At 39.6% G+C, this 18810-nt stretch overlaps 1 protein-coding gene across 4 annotated transcripts in view; it reads right to left on the bottom strand.

Moving 5' to 3' along the window:
* PRKAR1B (protein kinase cAMP-dependent type I regulatory subunit beta) overlaps positions 1–18810 on the bottom strand; it is a 103495-nt gene that overhangs the window by 75562 nt on the left and 9123 nt on the right. For all 4 annotated transcript variants that reach the window (XM_030001629.2, XM_030001632.2, XM_030001631.2 and 1 more), the window contains exons 3-4: positions 11764–11934; positions 7795–7886 (exon numbers count right to left, since the gene is read on the bottom strand). In XM_030001629.2, coding sequence (XP_029857489.1) covers positions 7795–7886; positions 11764–11934 — 263 coding nt within the window. The remainder of the gene's footprint in view (positions 1–7794; positions 7887–11763; positions 11935–18810) is intronic.

Below are 18810 nucleotides of genomic sequence, written 5' to 3'. Positions count from 1 at the left end.
TAAAAAAACTACCCAAATCATTATTGACCTGGATAAAGAGTATGTTTTCTGAATTTGAAGACAATACCTCGCTGTAAAAGAGTTGCAAGCACTTCAAAAAACAACATTAGGATGTAAAATTATTACAGATTGAAGAAATGGTCTGAGAAAAAAGATATACTTTCCATAAAGACACAACAGCTAAGTATATTTGGGTAGGAATAACCAATGGTGTAAATACATTGTGAAGATTCACTGCCAAGGTAGCATTTCTGCAGGAAAGGATCCAATTATTCCAGTGATCACATGCTAAGTAGGAGTCAACAATATCTTGTTGCTGTGAAAAATATAAACAAACAAGAAAGAGGTGGACCAAGTGGAGAAAGTTGAGAACAACAAAAATGGTCAGTGGTCTGAGGAACCTGGTCTGCAAAGGAAGATGGGGAGAATTAGATTCATCTAGCTGAGAAAACAGAAGATGTGTGAAATAACAATAACCCTTCCAACAGGTTAAAAAAAGAGAAAAGAAAAATGTATAGAGGAAGAATACACCAGTTTCCCACTACTGAGGATCAAAGAATTACAAAAATAGAGCTAAGAGACTTCTCCCATCCAGAGGACAAGCTAAATTATGTTCAAAGAGATTTGCCTAACCTGTTCTTAACAATTATAGATTCTACAAGCTGTTGAAGTATCCTTACCACTAGAAATTATTACCACGTGTCTAGTTTACATCCATCTTGTACAATTTAAGCCTAATTCTGATGTTTTGTCTTCACAGGACACAGATACCTGATTACTCGTTTCTTTTCTGTGGCAGCCCTTAATACAAGTTAAGAATGTTATTGTGTCTCAATGCTGAGGAAATCTTAATTTGGACACTAATGTCTTTCAAATAGCATATGTTTATGCCCAGTGAGTTCCTATAGGACCCTACTTTGCCACCAGTCACGGCTTACAAAACTGCCTGAATTGCAGAACACAGGTTACTTAAAATACCTTTGTAAGAAGGTAGTAGAACATTTTTCTGAAATGCTAACAGCAAGATGATGGTATCTACAAAACTGCCTCCAATTTTATCTATAGTATCACAGAAGCATGTGCTCTCCACAATGTTTGGGAGGATGTTGGGAAAAGGGTAAGAATTTTTGCTTGAGGAAAGCTCTTGGTTGGCTTGCATGCCCAGTACAAGTGCCAATTTTCATCTTTACATCTTGGCCCTGACAAGCATAGAAATTAAAAAATGCCCTTTATTCTCATACCTTTGCCATGCAGGCAACACACAAGAGTAAATGCAACACTGTATATTGCTGTAATAAATGTAACAGGTTTTTTTACTGTTTAGTTCATTTGTTGTTGCTTTTTTTGCACCTTTATAAAAGCTCAATATTCTAGTAAAAGCATTAAATACAATTTCCTGACTCTTTGTTTCCAAAGCAGTTTCACACCAGTATACTGTTCAAACAAAGCAATTTATTATTAATCCAAGTAATAAAATACACAAAAGTATTCTGAAAGCTGTTGTAGGCATTACAGCTGCCTGTACATTAGTAATAAAGAATAAATGCTTGTAATAATTATGATATTAGCGAAAATGCCAAAAGTGGAGTCTGGAAGTGCATGTTAAATATTTATCTACTCTCTTTACTCCTTGATGAACAGGTTTTACATAGCTTTTACATACAAGTTTTACCTAGCATTTACATACAGATATGGTGAACGTTTAACCATTCCACTTCTTTATGTGGTCCGGAGGCTGCCGAACTTCTGAACAGGGACTGGCAGACAAGGCTTGTGACAGCAGAGCAGACAGGCACTGGTGACATCTTGGAGCAAGGACTGACACGCCTGCTGCTCTCAGTCCTGCTCTCTCACCCACTGGTTGTGCTTCAGTTATATTTCTTTCTCCTCCTTGACAATCATCAGCTTTGGGTCCAACTTCCATTCCCACAGCAGGTCACCTCTGAACCGTCTCACTGCCCCCGTCTCAGTGGCTGCCCCTGTCCAGTAGAGACAGAAGATCCTGTCAATAAAATGATGAAAAAATATCTTTTATTTTTATCCAGAGAACGAAAATGAACAATCTCTTCCTTTTTTTCCCCCCTTTACTATTCAGCATCATGGCAAAGCCAAGTGGGTGTACTTGTATTCCAGCATTACATGCTGAACCGATAAAAATTCTTACTAGCTACACTGCCAGGTTAGAAGAGATTAGGACAATCAGACTAGCCCCTTGTCACCCATTTTGACTTTATACACCATTTCACAACTAGGAAGCCTTAGAGGCTGTTAATCTGCTGGATATCCAAGAGTGGGAGAGGAAATAAAATGCTGCCAAGTTATGGGTGTAATTCTGTCTTTGCATAGATAGAAATCATTCACTGCCTGCTGACTGAACAAAACCAAAGCAGCAGAGAGGGCATCAGTATCACGCACGCTGCCTTGCTGATTTCTCCCATATGCAAAACTCTTCAGCGTCACAGACGAAAAGAAGGGGGAAAGTTTATGCAAACAGTCTTCAGAATGGATCTGAACCATGAGATCACATTGGAACCAGGAGGGATAAGATCAGCAAAGAACTTCTTCCCCTTATTCAGCCATTAGAATCTATAGCACAGGCCACCTAAGACAACACTTGAATGTTATTAAGTGTAACTTCTCACCAGCATTCTAGAGGGACATTACAAAGATAGATGCACCTTCTGAAATATGCACTTCTGCAAGGTCTGTAATTTCATCTATTAGGTACAAATGCCATAACGAAGGATTTTATTCAATTTTTTTTTTTTTGCTGGGACTTCCTCTTGGACTACAGGTGCAATGAAGAGCAGAGAAACAAGATGGCTTCTGCCCTCAACTGACATTAAAGACAAACTGTTGCAAAGAACATCATCTATAAAAAATAAATTTATGTTTATAATGCAAAAAATCCCTCACAGTTAATGTTGCCATTTCGCTTTTCCCCAGTATAATGAAAGAGAGGGTGAATACCTCTTACCTGGCTGAACATCCAGCTCCACTGATGTTTTCTCTCAAGGCTGTTCATCCTTGAAGAGGCTGCAGAGCAATTCCTAGTTCTTCTGGATGCACAGCCTGCACAGTGCTGTCTTCTGTATCAGAAGTTGTTCTATGGTGTGAGGAGCTCCTTCAGAGTTGTCACATGAGAAGCTGTTTTGCAGGACTGCGTGTATATATATATAGATATATACAGATAAGGCTTTGGTGAGCACCAGGCCAGGACCAGAGTTGCTGATTTTGCAGTGATCATAACTAGCAGATCTTTAGAGTGCTCACTGCCTGGGAAAACTGTCCTCTTGATGGTCATCTCCACAGCTTCTGCATGATGTTTGCACACCAGTGTGAACTATGCTTTTCCAGAAAATTTTGCTGTGGTTACATCTGAGCTTAATTAACATGCTCCACTGCCCACCTAATGAAACCCTTTGAGCAGTCTCTTCCAAGAGTTTTTGAGTGGAGTCACAAAGGAAGTCGAGTACAGCAGAAATACAGAACGAAGGACAAAACCCCCATGTGAACATAAGCCGGCAAATATGTCATCATAAGGGGTAGGAGAAAGGAGGAGAGAGAAGTTAGAGCACACATGCCTGGGGACCTGCAGGATGATATAACAGCACTATCAAAATCCAAGCCTAACTACCCAGACATTAAATACATCCTACCTGCAGAGTAAATACATCAAAGCCTGAAACAAAGTGAAAGGGCTTTGTCACACATCCCAACCAGGGAAGCAAACCCTATCAAAGCACATAGGACATAAGGCTACTCTGAGAAGACTGCAACTGTGGTTGGGCTGATAACAAGCCAAGAAACAAGCATGAGCCCAAAGACAGGCACACTGATACACCTCCATGTACTCTCTGCAACTCATTAAGCTGTTTAGTTCATAGTTAAGCCTATCAGCCCCTTAACATCCCTCTTTTCCCCACAGGTCATAGATGTTTACCCTGTCTGTATTTCACAGAAATTTTTAATATAATCCAGTAATTTTGTTAGATATGCAATATTTTAATAAACCATCAAAATCAAACTATACCTATTAAAACACAATAAGAAATTAATTTTGTGAAGATCTGATGTTGCTTTAACTTTTTACAGCTAGTTTCTCATCAATTCAGACAAATTTTGGATAATGAGTACATGATACATCCACATAAATCTGAGGATTTGCTGTCAGTGAGCATGTAACAGACCAGCTCTAGGCAAAGGAGAACGCACATAAAATATACATCAGGTGCACATGTGCAAAAACACAATTAAAAAGCCACACATTCCTGGTTTTGCAAATGAAAACAACAGCTCTCTTAGAGTTAAAAGCACATTTCCACTTCAGATAATGGGCATTTTGCCACTGACTTTGAGAGAACAAGGACCCTACTCCAGAGTTTTATCAAGATCTTATTGAAGTCAGTGGAAAAGTCTCACAAGAAAACAGTGGACTGCCACATCATTTTGCAGAGCTGCACTGTTCTTCATAATATTAGCAACTCTTGAAATGAACGTTTTGGCAAAGGTTGCTGATAACTAGCTCTGCTGTTTTTAGTGCTGATGCAGTTACAGTTTCCCTCTTATTGCACTTTCCAGTATAATTTTACACCAGACACTCTGTGTATGTGTGTGTGTGTGTGTGCATGCATAAGATAGATGGCGACCCTTTTTTAAGCATGGCACATGAAAAGATGCTATCTAAAATAAGACTTGAACAAAACTATTTCAGACACCAGTGCAAAAAGATACTTGTTTACCTTAACTTCAGTGTGACTTCTCATGCAATTAATCATTCATATGGAATATCTGACACAGAGATAATATGCTACACACTGTCTTTATAAATAAGGGTTTATGTCAGACATAAGGACCTTCACAGCTGCCATGCAGCAAGTGCCACACAAGCCATGTGGACTGCACAGCCATAGAGCAGATTAACATAAATATCTTTTCCGAGAAGAAGGAAAAGTAAATGAGGAATTAAGCCCTGCTAGTCCATCCTTCCCCTACCTGAACACCTACAACTTGGCAAATGGTCAACCACGAAATTAAGTGAAACAATGATACTGTCTTCATTGTCGAAAGCACTGAGGAAAATAAACACCAACACCACCAGTGCACCACAGAAAATTAAATATCCTCACCTAGCTTTCCACCATTCCAAGAGGACAGAACCCAAATGAAGTCATATACCACTCACTTTCCTGAACTACATATCTGCATCAACAAGATGCAAACTAGAAGTGATGGCAATGATGTGCTCCAACTTGCTGACTTCCCCACACTTGACAAACAAAACCAGACAAGGGCAATAGCGTGATGTCAAGAGTAAGCTCAGTAAAATGCCAAGAGAGAACAATTTATTCGTTCATTGCAATCCTGTCTGCAAAAGCAGAATGCATGCATCCTTCTGTGAGTTCCTTTTTTTTTCCCCAATGTCATCAATAGCCTGCCATGCTCATCATGAGGCTTGAATGAGGCACCTAGACACATCCCTGAGCAAGGGAGATGGTGTATAGCTGCATATGTTCCAGTGCACAACCCAGAAACCAAGAAGCTTCTAAATCTTTTGACAGCAAAGGCAGTATACACCTGGTCAAGCCATAGTTTGAGGACTAAAAAAGCAGATAGTCTACAACCCATCTGCAGCGCACACATGGCAATCTGTGCACATCACTTCACTGCTAACACATATCCATAACAGGACAGTCTGGCTGACAGAGGTAAATGGGACACAGGGAATGGATAGGAGAGACCATGACCATGATGTACAATCAGAACAGTGCAAGAAAAAGCACTTTTCCTTCAGTTGTTCTCTCTCACCCTACTTTGATAACATATTACCGAAATGTCCCTTTTCCAGCCCTAAAACCTATCCTTTCAGTGCCTGTCATGTTAGCATGCTGATGGTATAATTAGGATTTGTAGCAGTTCTGTACAAGAATTCTCTGCTGTGGGTGAAAAAGCTAGAAATGTGCAAAGTTAATCTTCTTCTAATTACTCCAGAAATCTGCATGCTAATGTGATTTCATAATAATTAGGATTGCAAAGTAATTAAACTGTGTAAACGCCTGCAAGAAGGAGCAAAATCTGCACACTTGGAATGTGCTTTGACTGAAAGCGTTTGAGTAGCCCCACCAAAGGACTGTAATGCTGATGTTCTGCCAGTACTAAAAACATCAGTGTAGACAAAGCCTTTGTCCTTTCTAACCACAGAAGCACAGAAAAGTAGGCTTGGCAAGGACCTCATGACATCACTTAGCCTACCTGCTGCAAGGCAGGACTGATACTACTTATGTCATTCCTGGCAGGCCAGTCTAATGTGTTCTTAATGGCCTCAAGTGATAGAGACTGCACAACCTACCAAAGCAGAGACCTCTTCCTAGTATCTGACATGATTCCTCCCTGCTGCACTTTGAATCCGTTATTCTTTACCCTTTGGCATACACAGCAGTTTATTTCTCATATGCCATTATTCATATCTAATTATAAGCTATTATCGCATCCCTCTGCCCCTGACTTTTCTTCTGCAGGCCAAACAATCCCACTCTTTCTTCAGAACTGATGTTGTCTAGATCAGTGATCATTTCCACTGCTTTTCCCTGAACTTCCTCCAACTGTTTATTCTTGAAGTGCAGTGCCCAAACTGGACACTGTGTTCCAGCTGAAATGTTTCCAACACCAGGACGTCTTGCATGTTCTCCTGTTTAGTTACCCCAGTAAAACATTAGTATTTTTAAAACAGCTTGACATTAGTGACTAATGTTCAGACCATGATTCGCAATAAGCTCCACATAGTTTTTCAAAGAACTACCAAAACTGCAAAACCATTTTATAGTTACAAAGATGTTCCTGCCCAACTATACTTCTCCGCACCTGGCTCAGTGACAATCCATCCTTCTTTTACTAGAACATTCTTCAACATGTCAGCCTAATTCTGAATTCTAGCCTTGTCTCTCAATGTTTTAGCAGCCCTTCCCATCCTCATGTCATCTAAAAATTCAACACTTGTACTCTATTCCACCACTGAGGTCATTAATGACAATAATGATGAAAACCAGACCAAACCTTCCCACACTTCAATATATCTTTCCATTAGAATGATGGACCATTGATAACTGCTATTTGGTATGGCAATCCAACCAGTTTTGCATAGACTCCATAGTGGTTTCACTGAAGACATGTTTCCCTTGTTTGTTTATGAAACTGTCATACACATTAATGTCAAAACCATTACTGGAAGTCAAACTGTTTGGCCTCTGTTGTGCCTCCCCTAGCTACAAGACTTGCTACTCAGTTGTAGAAAGACATTTTCAAGTTTTTAAAAGTCATGTTGGCTGTTACTGAACTCCTTGGTCTCCTTCAGGTGCTTACATATAATTTGTTTGTTCCAGTTTTTCAAAGAACAAAGTAATTTGCCCGTAATTCTCTTTTACCTCTTTATAGACATTAGGCTTTTTCTTTCCCACTCTTCCAGCACGTGACCTGTCTTCCCTGAGTTCTCAGAAGTAACTACAAATGGTTCTGAGATTGCTTTAGCCAATTCCTTAAGTAACCTAGAATAAAGTTAATCAGGCACAGCTGATTTGAAAATATTAAATACGTCTGAATACATTCTAACTTATTCTTGCCCTTTTTTAGCTTGTGATTTTACCCTCCATCATAATAACTTAAGTGTGTGTGAGGGCGCATCTAGTATGACTCAAAGACATCAGTGAGAGTAGTTCTGATCCCTGTGTTAAAATTTAATATAATTTCTTGTCCTCAGGTCAAGCTATAGATTCCTTTAAATCATAAAGTACCTCATACCTTCGTTCATTGTCATCAAGATGAGCAAAGAGCACATTCTTGGAGATGGCCTTTGCCAGAGCAGTCATAGTTTTATAGTCCTTTGGAATAACCTGTATAGAAAAGAACAAAGGGTAATTACATGCCTGGTTGTATTTCTTCATAGATCTTGAAATCTATAGAAAATTCCACTATTTAAGATAATGGATGCAATTTGATTTCAAACACTGAGACAGGTTTAGGCTATAATATAAAGCCACTAGGAAAGTAATAAATTAGTTTTGATAATGCGAGGATAAGAATTTATGTTCTCAATATGACAACCAGAAAAGAAATATAAGATCTGGGATGAGTGAGGAGAAGGATATCCATAAAATACTATAATTAGCAGGTACTGGCAGCTGTGTAGTCTCCTTTCAAATCTCTTGGACTGAGGAAAACATATTTCATATTCTTCTTCCCCCACAAACAATATCAGAAGCAACCTACTTTTCAAACTAGAGAATGAGCAACATTTCTTTAGGTAAAGGGTAAAAATGAGTTGATTACATCATACTTTTCAGTACTGCTTGTGGTATAAGGAGCCAAGCTCCTGAGAGGCCCACCTGGGTCAAAATCCTTCTCGTTTACCATGAAACAAAGGCACAGGACTTGCATTTGAGAATGAAGAGGCATTTTTATTTGTTAATTGGAGAGGTAGCAAAAGTCCTGTTGTACATGAATTTGTTCAAAATAGATGTTGAAATTCAGGAGTATGTTTTCATACTGGGTGAAGTTTTTTATAAGACTTTTGCAAGTTAGACTTTCACTTTTGGTAAGCATTTTGGTAAGATACTAGTAAAGGCACTGTATCTCTGTATTTGCCAAGCATCTTTTTCTGCCGGTCAAAGACTCTGTGATTATGAGAGACACAAAAAATCTGTAACAAGGTTATGACTTGTAAAAGATGTTCTTTGACTTTAGTAATGTGATTTTCCTTAATAGTTTCATTATAACAAGGCAGAATCAAGCCTAGCAAAAGTTTTAAGTGTTAAATAAACCTTACTCCAATCTGAAGATCAACATCTGTTTGTCTGTTTTAATTATTGTACAAAAAAGGTCTGATAATGGGCATTTATCTTTCACATTTTCTTATGACTGAAATAGTATATCTGTCTCATTTAAGTTACTACATATGCTGATGTGTAGGTAGTTTCCTTTCCTCACCCTGGAAAGGCAAGATGCTACCCATCAAACCAGAAGAAGGATGTCTCAAATGGGAAAACTGATATACAACCAGTTCTCACAAAGAATTGATCTAGATTTATTTCAAGGGAAAATACTGCACTGTGAAGACCTAAAGCTAAACTCTGGCTTCAAACATCACTTACTTTGACTGCTATCGTCATTAGACTGCTCAAATTAAGTCTAGAGAAGCGTGTATGTACAAACTGCATATTTGTATCACAATCTAATTTATCTAAAAGTTTAAATTCCTCAATGTTAAATAAAATGAGCATTTGGCCAGTATCTTATTCTTGGTTTTTACCCTATCAAACAAACCCTGGATTGAATTGCAGTCCTGAACCCTTGCTCTATTAAGAATACCCTAGCTGTTTAGCTTACTGCTGATGAGCCAAAAGGGTAGATAATGAAATCACTAAGACATTCAACTCCAACCTTTCTGGCTGAATATGGAATAGTGTAGACTAGCGTTTCTCAGTCTAAATCTGCAGCAATGAAAGCCACAAGGCAGAGACCAAAGTGGGTCTGTTGGGGCAGGGACACAGAAAACACAGGAGAGATTCTTTAGGTGTCACAGTAACCAGGCATCTGACCAAAATCAAATGTTGGGAAGAATCACTTGATCATTTCTTACATCACTCTTCCAAGTAATCACTGAATGTTCTCTTCAAGCCGATAACCCTCTTTACAGCAAGATTCCTATTCTGTTAGTTGTTAACTATATGTTATGTCAGATGTGTTGACAAATAATTGCTTTCTCTAGTTTCAGGAATGAAGCAATAAAATAACCCTCCACAGAGATCTTCCTTTGTGCTCCTCAGAATGGAGCCATGCCATGTGCTTGCTCAAATCACAAAGCTAAATCTCCTTTGATTTTCCTTCCAGTGACATAACTCATTGCACTGCCTTTAGCACTACTCATCCCACAGCTCACCCCTTCAAGAGATCCTTTAAATTGGCTTATGACACAGATGTGTTTCTATCCAACACCTGAATTCAATCCAGCAGTTCTTCCTGGCTACTATCTAAAATTCCATCTGTTTGCAATAGTCTAACACAACCCTTGCCTTGCTTTTTACACTTTTAAATTAGTTTCATAATTTGTCCTTTCAGTGTCTCCCTTCATTTCTGTATTCTAGAAATCTCTGTCACAAACACACATCCATGGGATTCACCATGGGATTCATCTGCCGATGGCAGAAGACAAAGACACAAACCCTCCCAGTGCTAGTTCTATATTCCTTGCAGCATCCGTAGCCTGACACAAAACCGTCCCCTACATTATTATTATTTAAGCTCAGCCAGTTACTAGGAAATTAACATCATAACAGCCCTAGTCACAGAACACACAGAATATGATCTGTATTGCTTCTTCTGGTTCTTGCCTACCCATGCTACTGTCAGGGCTTATTGGCATCACTGTTGAAAAAGGAAGAAAACAAAGTTAACTTCAGGTTCCATTATAAACATAAAAGAATTACTCAAGGGTGTGGGAAGGAATATTTCCTTTGATTTACAGAAGAGTCACAAGAGCCTCTGCTTAATATGAAGAGACAAATGTGATCTCTTCATGGAAGTTTTTAAGGGGGATATTGCAAACTGCACAGAAAGAAAAGTGTTTGAAAGTGGCTTTTAAAATATCACGCAAGTTTTTTAACAGTGCAGTGCATTAATAGCTTGACCACAGTGCTGTTAAAATTTACTGTATACTTGCAAGCATTATTTAACTGCCACAAGAATACTCCTCCATACTTGTTTTTAGGACGAAAGGCTCTCCTAATTCCTTGTTTCTTGGGACAGAAATCCCCAGAGCAGCCAGTGAACTTGTATCATAAACAGATGACAAAAGCACATCTGACTACAAAGGCAAAAAGTATTCTGCCAAAAAACAGTGACTGACAAAATGTATTCCCATAAAGAAAAAGCTCTTTGGGTTAAAGCTACTCCAGGCGTGCACAAAAGCACATTAGTAGCATCTGTCAACCTTATGAAATGCATTTTTAGCCTAGCTTCCTAAACAAACATGACATACGCTATTGTAATGTCTGTCTTTTAATAACCTTTGAAAGCTTTGGCCAGTTTCAAAAAACATTTGGAGAGTTATTAAGAGATATCAAGGATATAACATAGCTAGATATTTTTGTGAAAAAGGCAGTTAAAAAAAGAGAAGCCCAAATTAGTGCTCCTACTGAAGAAATTACCTAATTTGGGACTGGCATTTCTTCAAAGACAACGGTCCCATAAAATTGCCCAAGCATGGTCAACAGACTTCCGAAAACCCATGGGTTAGGTGGTACCCAATCAACGTGGGAACAACGTGCCTGAATGGTCTAGGGAACCTAAATGACCTAGGTTAGAAGAAAATTTGAGCTAGAAGTGACTTTTTGGAGAAAAAAGGCAGGAAATGCAGCAATAGAAAAGGCTGCTTTCCAAAACTCTGAGGTTTTGACAAAACTCAGAAGCTGCCGGAATCTGTGAATATCAGGAAAATGGCTGAGAATTACCAACCCTGTCATAGGGGGAAGCAGATTAGCAGCACATCTCAAAAAAGAAAGAATAGAGAATGCTGAAGCCACATTGATGGGGAAAGTACTTAGTCGAGGAGGCAGCAAAAGAACTTGAATGTGAAGAAGATGGTCAAGCCATGCACATGCTGGCATGAAGACACCATCCTACAGGCTGACCCATGAGTCCAAATTATGAGCAAAATGTGAGTCACTTGATTGTCCTATACATCTCAGAATCAGGTAGACTGTAACACATTACCTTTCTGACGTAAGAAACAGCATCTTCCTCAGTGTACACTTCTGCACTGACCCCCCCTCTCCTGCGTCGGGCTTTTACCACTGGGTTGGGAGGAGGAGGGGAAATCTCATCGTCATGAGAATCAGACTGGGAACTGGATTTCTGCCGAGCCAGTATTTGTTTGCATTCTTCCTGCAAGGCAAAAAGAGACAATGAAACATCTCTTACCCATGTAGCTAACTTGCTGGATATACTCAATTCACTCTTCTTTTACAACTGTCAGCAACCCCTTCACTTCTACATATGGATGACTGTCAATTTACACATGTGTACTGCTGAAAGAAAATTCAAAATTTAATGTGAGCAGCATGAAGGACTGACACTAACTACAACGTGTGTACAGGTATCATCACTCCAATACTGGACCTGTTCAACTCTTTCTTACATGTAATGGAAACTAATGTATTATAAACTGCAGACATATGTTTGCAGCTACTCCTGGCTGAGAAAGCAAAAGAACAAGCCTCTTTTGCTTACTTTCCAACATCACAGCTGTTATTTTCTCAGTTGGCTTGTACATATCTTTGTCTCTTGTACAGAGAACATATCAGAAGTCACAAATCAATATATTAAATAGGTTTCTTCATCTTGCTCTGTTTTGCAGGCTTACTATCACCAGAAAGAACAAAGATGCTCCCTACCCCAGAATTTCTGCCATATAACAGATTTACAATCAATGGGACTACTTCCAAGCAAATAAGATCCAAGGTAGGCTCCAGAGAACTGTGAAAAATGATGGCTGGCCTAGCACCAGCTGGCCAATAGGAAGGTTACTCTCCAAATTTCACACTCATGGAATGGAGAATAAAATACGAAGGGGAATCCCTGAAGAGATAGTAACAAGAGCAGGAAACAGTATAGAAAACCTTCAAGAAAGGAAGTTGCAAGGCTTTGTCAATTCATATACTGAATTATTTGACTTCTAAAGAATGGAGACAAGCGAGATTACCCATAATTATAGTATTTTTCCAGAGCCCCATCTCCTATTCTTTAGCTTCCTGGGATTCAAGGGAAAGTACACAGGAGTAAAATTCCCTTTGCATCATCCATGTGTATCAGCCAAAGGAACGGGGGCCTGTCTGCTCATTCCCAGCCCACCTCCTCACCCCCGGTACCACCTCAGCCTGGCATCCTGCTCACAACACACCACACTGCCTTTGCTACTTCTTCAGTCCCTTCTCAGCTGGTCATTCCAGTCTTCGCTGACCCTGCCTAAGGCAGGGGAGAACTGGAGGTGGGATGGACCACACGTCCTTGTCTGATGCAGGAAACCAAAGGGCAAGTGCAAGAGAGACATGAGCACTGTAAGGACGCAAGCCATCTTGTGCAGCAGTAGTTCAGTAATTTTATTTGATGTCATCTATTATATTGCCGTAGGCAAACAGTCTCAGGGTTATGTTGATCGACATAGACGTAGCCAGCTATCATCCAACAACTCCCTGAAAAACCCCAGTGTTTTTGAGACAATTCAGATTAGCGGTGTTGCAGGCTATCCAAAAGAACGCGCAGTAACGCTGAGGTCCCTGCGTACAGAATAAAACCAACGTTCCTTTGACAGGGATGCCAGAACCTGGCCTCTGTCTTACACAGTTAATTTCCAATTAGACTTTCCAGTCACAGCTAATACGTGGAGTCAGTGGAGGAGGGAGGATCTGGGAGCACCAGCGCTAGACATGTGGCAGATTACCAACATAGCCAGTTGGTCTTATTGACAGAGGAAATGAGTTATAGTTAACTCATCAGGTATGACACCAGAAAAGAGCGGTAGAGAAAACTGGCACAAGTTCACAATTTTTAAGCTTGCAAGAAAAACAGATGATTAATATATGTTTTGCCATTGATGTTTACAAATGTCTGACAAATCCAGTCATGCCACTTGTCTTATTCCAGTTTCTTTCCTCACCGTCACTGACATTGCCCCTTTCATTCACCTAAGGAGCCTCTGACACCAATCTTTGAGGTACTATTGCTACTTGAAATAAATAACTAAATAGTATTTCCCATGCTGCATAATTCAAAGTAACAAGTCACATTCTTGTTTTGATTAAGGGACTCCTGAAATACGTAAGAGACAAGCACAGAGATAAAATGTAGAGGGCTGGCTAAAGATCTGAATTGTCAAGATCCTGACCTGCCTCAGCAAGTGCCAAGTTCTTTCCGAGATTAGTATTTTTTTTAAATTGGGATTACAACACTGCAACTCCTGGGCCAAAACACAGTTGGGCTAGGTGCTGTAACCAAAAAACAGAAAAAAACCTGATTTCGGATGTATTAAATCCTTACTGAAACTTTTTCATTTCCAATTCAAATTTCAAATAGCAGCACCGGATATGTAAAAAATGACTCAGCTAGATTTTCCTATCATGTAAGAACTGCAAGTCCTATTTAAGCATTCTCACCAACTTCTTCCCTACTCCCGACTGTCTCTAGCTTCCACAACTACAATTATGCACTTGTAGAAACACAAATATTTAAAATACAAATATGCGTGCTACATACTAGCTTTATATTTAATATCTAGTCATCAAAACCAAACCTATGACTGAAGAATTTCAAATACTATCACTGGCTCTTGCTGCTTATGTATCTCTTTGATAGGGTTAACATTCTCTGTTTATATTAAATGAACACAACCAAATGCACCTTCTTCATAAGGTTAACTGAAAGGTAATGACGACCTTTCTGGACAGCAAGCAGCTGAAAGTACACTAAAAAGTAACTACAACAAGAAGGCAGTCAGGTAACTATTTAATGGTATGCAGCACTTACACAGTTCTTTTTATACATAGCATATTTACTTATAGAGAAGAGTAGTAGTTTGCCCCATTTGAATATCAAATACACACTTCTTTTTCAGTACACGTTGTATAAAAGGCACTTCCAAGGAATTAATAAATAATATCTCCTCTGCCCCAGCACAGATTTATACACGAAAGAAAGCTCAGTGAGATAAAATTAATATCACAAAGCATGCTCTTAAACCCAAATACCTTTTAAAGCCAAAAAGATATTAAAGGATTATAAAAGTAAGTTACCATATGATTCATTTTAAAAGGAAGTCTCTTCACTACAAACTCCTTTTATATAAACAGCAGATAGTTGACTGGCTGGCTTTTCCATATGCCGCTATTTGTAGTCTAGGTAGGATTTCCATTACTGAACTAAAGAGTGCCTTTTGAAAATAAAAGCGTATGCTCTGTCCTGGGTTAAGCTTTCAAAAAGCCGTCTTCCATATATCCTGGGGTAAAACTGCATAAATACAGCCAATATTTTAAAGGAGGAATGTACTCTCTGAAGAACAGTTCTTCAAACACTGATCTTCAGACACAGCTTGATGTGAACGCTTGTGCAGAACTCACTTTCAAGTAAACACCTCACCATTTTTTGTCGTCATGACAACAAGCGATCTCACTCTCTATTTGGATGGCACAGATAATTCACAATCATATTGCCCAATTATGTCCACCTTAAAATGAGAAAACACATGGAGGACACAACTGCAAAACAGTGTAATTGCCTTTGAGCAAGCCCCTGTGAGCATCTTGTTCTTCCCTTCACACCAGTATCTGCACTGGCTTCAGTGGAGATGCTCCTGACTTGTAGGACATATAGGGTCTGATCCAGTTATCCACAGTCCAGTGCCATTTGGGTGACCTTGCTCGGCTTTCAGCTGCCAGCTGAGGAGGACACGAGTCTCACACTGTCCTGTGTCACACCTACCAGCCCCAGTGGACATCGCACATAATTTAGCAACTCTTAAATGGCAGTAGGGGACCATGCGTGCGCCGCTGACTGAAGCCTCCAGCGTCACTGCCACAGTCCAATACAATGATACATTAACACACCCCAAATCTACAAACCAACATTGCTGTGTGACAATAGCATCCTATTTCATATATAAATAATCTAATCCTACTTCTTTTCAAACCATGGTGCAAATGACCAAAAACCTAGCTAAAGTTGTGAACAGAAGTCTTTCTTGGGATTTCTCAGGGAGATGGATGGAGAAACTGGAATACCATTACTGACTTCAATGATAATAAACTGGAAAGAAAAGAAAATATACCATCATTGCCTCAAATTAAAGGAAAGAAGAACCAATAAATACAACTGCAGTGACCCCTTTACCTTTTGAATGTTCACCTTCGGCTAAGACATTAGCTCAAGAGGCTGAGGTATAAAACACAAGAATTTAGCATGCTGTCCTCAGCATATGGGGTCAGTGCCTTTCCCGATTAATGTTTCCACAAGTTTTTAATGTGTTTAAACACTGCAAGTGAAGCAGCCACAATGCCAAGACAGTTTTTAGGTTCACCCTTCCTTTCAGACTGCTGCTGGAGAGCACCCGTGCTTCCTGACCCAGAAGCTTTCTTCTCTATCAGCTGGAGCATTTCCAAATAGAAATTCGCTTCCAGTAGTTCCTCTCCCGGTCTCTCCTTTCAGGCTTTGTCACCACCTGGAAACTCAGATGTTTCCACTGAAGGAAGGACAGCACCTAAGGAGGCTCCAAATCACTGTGCAGCTTTACAACAACATCCCAAGGAGACTTTTAAAAGCAAGTCAGCCGTTCGTTATCACTGCTCACTATCTCTGCTGTGCCTCCTACAATTTATTCATTGCATTCAAAAGCAACAACACAAAATACACTCTAAATGAAATATATTTTCTTTTTTCCTCAAGCGCACTCATAAAGTTTTCTGACTGATAGACCTGGAATCTGCTTTCTATTTATCCACAGAAAATGTGCAGAATAGTTCATGCGCACGTAACTAATCTTTCTTTGCACTGGAATTGACCCAGAGGAGATGCTCTCAATACAGGAAGGTTTCTAACACCGCCCCATCACTCCTGGAGGCTGACGTGATGGTTTATAGCAACTAATAAAGGCCAAAGGCAAAGCACTCCACTTTGTTGGAAGCACAGGACTGATTGATGCCATCACCGAAAGCAGGAGCAATTTGGGAGGTCTTAACGGACTTACCAGTCTTATTTTTGCCACGATGGACAACTCTACTATCTTTATGATCATTCAGCCCTGTAATTAGAGACTTGTCACCCAATCCCAACTATTGTTCCACTGCCTTCCCAACGTGAAATGCCACCTTTTCTTCTACAGCATCACTAAGAAATATCTTTAACATCCACCTCTCCTACTAACGTATTTATCCACTCCATAGTTATCCACTGCTTCAACTACTACTACTGCGTCCTCAGTGGCCTCTCTGCATCTCAGTTCATTCCCAATTCCCAGTCTAGGCAAAATTCTCCTGCCAAAAACCCACCTACTCTTCTGCCGCTCTGACTGCATCACTCACCTTCTTGAGTCCCTTTACTGGCGTCCTTTTACCTCCTGCAACATGTTAACACTTCTTTTCTTCCCCTCCAGTGTCTTGCAGTATCTCAGCCCATCACCACCTCTTCCCTACTTTCTTACATACGCCTCACAGTAAAGTAAGAGAGGCTATGTTACAAAACACAGACCATATTTTTGATACTTAAAAGCTTATATAACCAAAGAAACTGTAGCCAACACTTCTGATTTTTAAAATCCAGCCAAATAACAATGTATGCACGCATACCTTGTATAAGAAGAAACATGCCCACAGAAAAGCTCTATTTCTACTAGACAAATATAATTTAAACTAAAATACTAAATATTATGCCATATTTTTCAGCAACAACCAGAACACCTAAGTCACTCTGAAGTTTTTCATCACTGGGAATGTGATGCCAAAGCTGCTTATTTATTTCTTATTCCAGCCTTGTAACACAGCAGACCCTTAATCCAAGAGAAACATCACCAATCTCAGTGAGGCTTACATGTAAGAGGCAGAAATGGACCATCAGAGCATAGGAAGAGATAGTTGATAATTGAGGTTATCAACAAAGAGGGAATCATAAATGCTAGCGTGCCATTTTGATCCTTAAAATACTTCTGTTGTGTAGGCCCACTTAACATTCAGAAGCATACTGATGCCCTTAGATCAAATGTGCTGTTGACAGCAAGGATGGTTATACAAAATCTTGTGTTCCCTCAGTCACTTCAGAGAGGAAATTGTCTCTAAAACATTTCTACATTTTCTACTCTTCAATAAAATTCTACTCAATTTATTCTCTCTTCTAAGAAATTATCTGATGTTAATACAAATATGAAAATATGTGTGGACTGCCCACCTTAAATATACACTCAGCTTTTTTTTCTCTATTTTATCCTCCTCCCTTCCACATGCATTGCATTTTTGAAACGCAAAACAACTTCCGTGTGCTATGAGTGCCTTCATTGGTATTAAGGCTAGATAGCAATTTGAACTGCACGCTCTGGCAAGAATCCATGTGTTTCCCTTAACCCTTCAGTGGTATGCTCACAACTCATTAAGTATTTTTTTCTTCACAATTTGCCAATAAATCCAAGGTAAAATAATTATGGACATGTTTTTATTTCAAGTTTCCCATAGCTCACTTTCTCAGTTCCCTAGCCTCTTGCCCAGGGGTGATGGAGCTGGCGGGCTGAGCTCCTGGGAGTTGCAGATCCTCAGCAGCTTGAGCTTACAAAGCTGTCAGGGTACAGCTCCAACACAGGCTGCCAAGCAGGCAACCACCGAGGTGCAGACCTCAGCAGAGCACACCGGAAAGCAATTCCCCTGCCTATAGCATTTCAAAATCTAAGGGCCTTTTCTTAATTGAAACAAAGTCAAATCTCAAATAATCTTAAATTTGCTACGAAAACTCCAGTTCTCCACCCAGGCTTACCGGTGTCCAGTCAGACAGTCTCAACTCCCATCCTATGAGCCTAATTAAAATGAATTCATGAAGCATTAAAAAGGTATTTAAAAATAAGCAGTCATCTTTTTCTGCATTTAGGAGAATATTAATGAGGAACTACTTGAAAACTAACGGAAAAACAAGAGCAAAACCAAAACTCATGCTCATATTGGAAATCTGGTTTGATTTATATAATTTTTTACACAGCCTTTCTCCTTGCTATCATTCCTATTTGATGCCCCTCAG

The sequence above is a fragment of the Aquila chrysaetos genome, chromosome 25, assembly GCF_900496995.4.
Source record: "Aquila chrysaetos chrysaetos chromosome 25, bAquChr1.4, whole genome shotgun sequence".
NCBI classification, from domain to species: domain Eukaryota; kingdom Metazoa; phylum Chordata; class Aves; order Accipitriformes; family Accipitridae; genus Aquila; species Aquila chrysaetos.
Note: the sequence above shows the minus strand (reverse complement) of the source record. Positions and strands in the feature narration are given on the sequence as shown.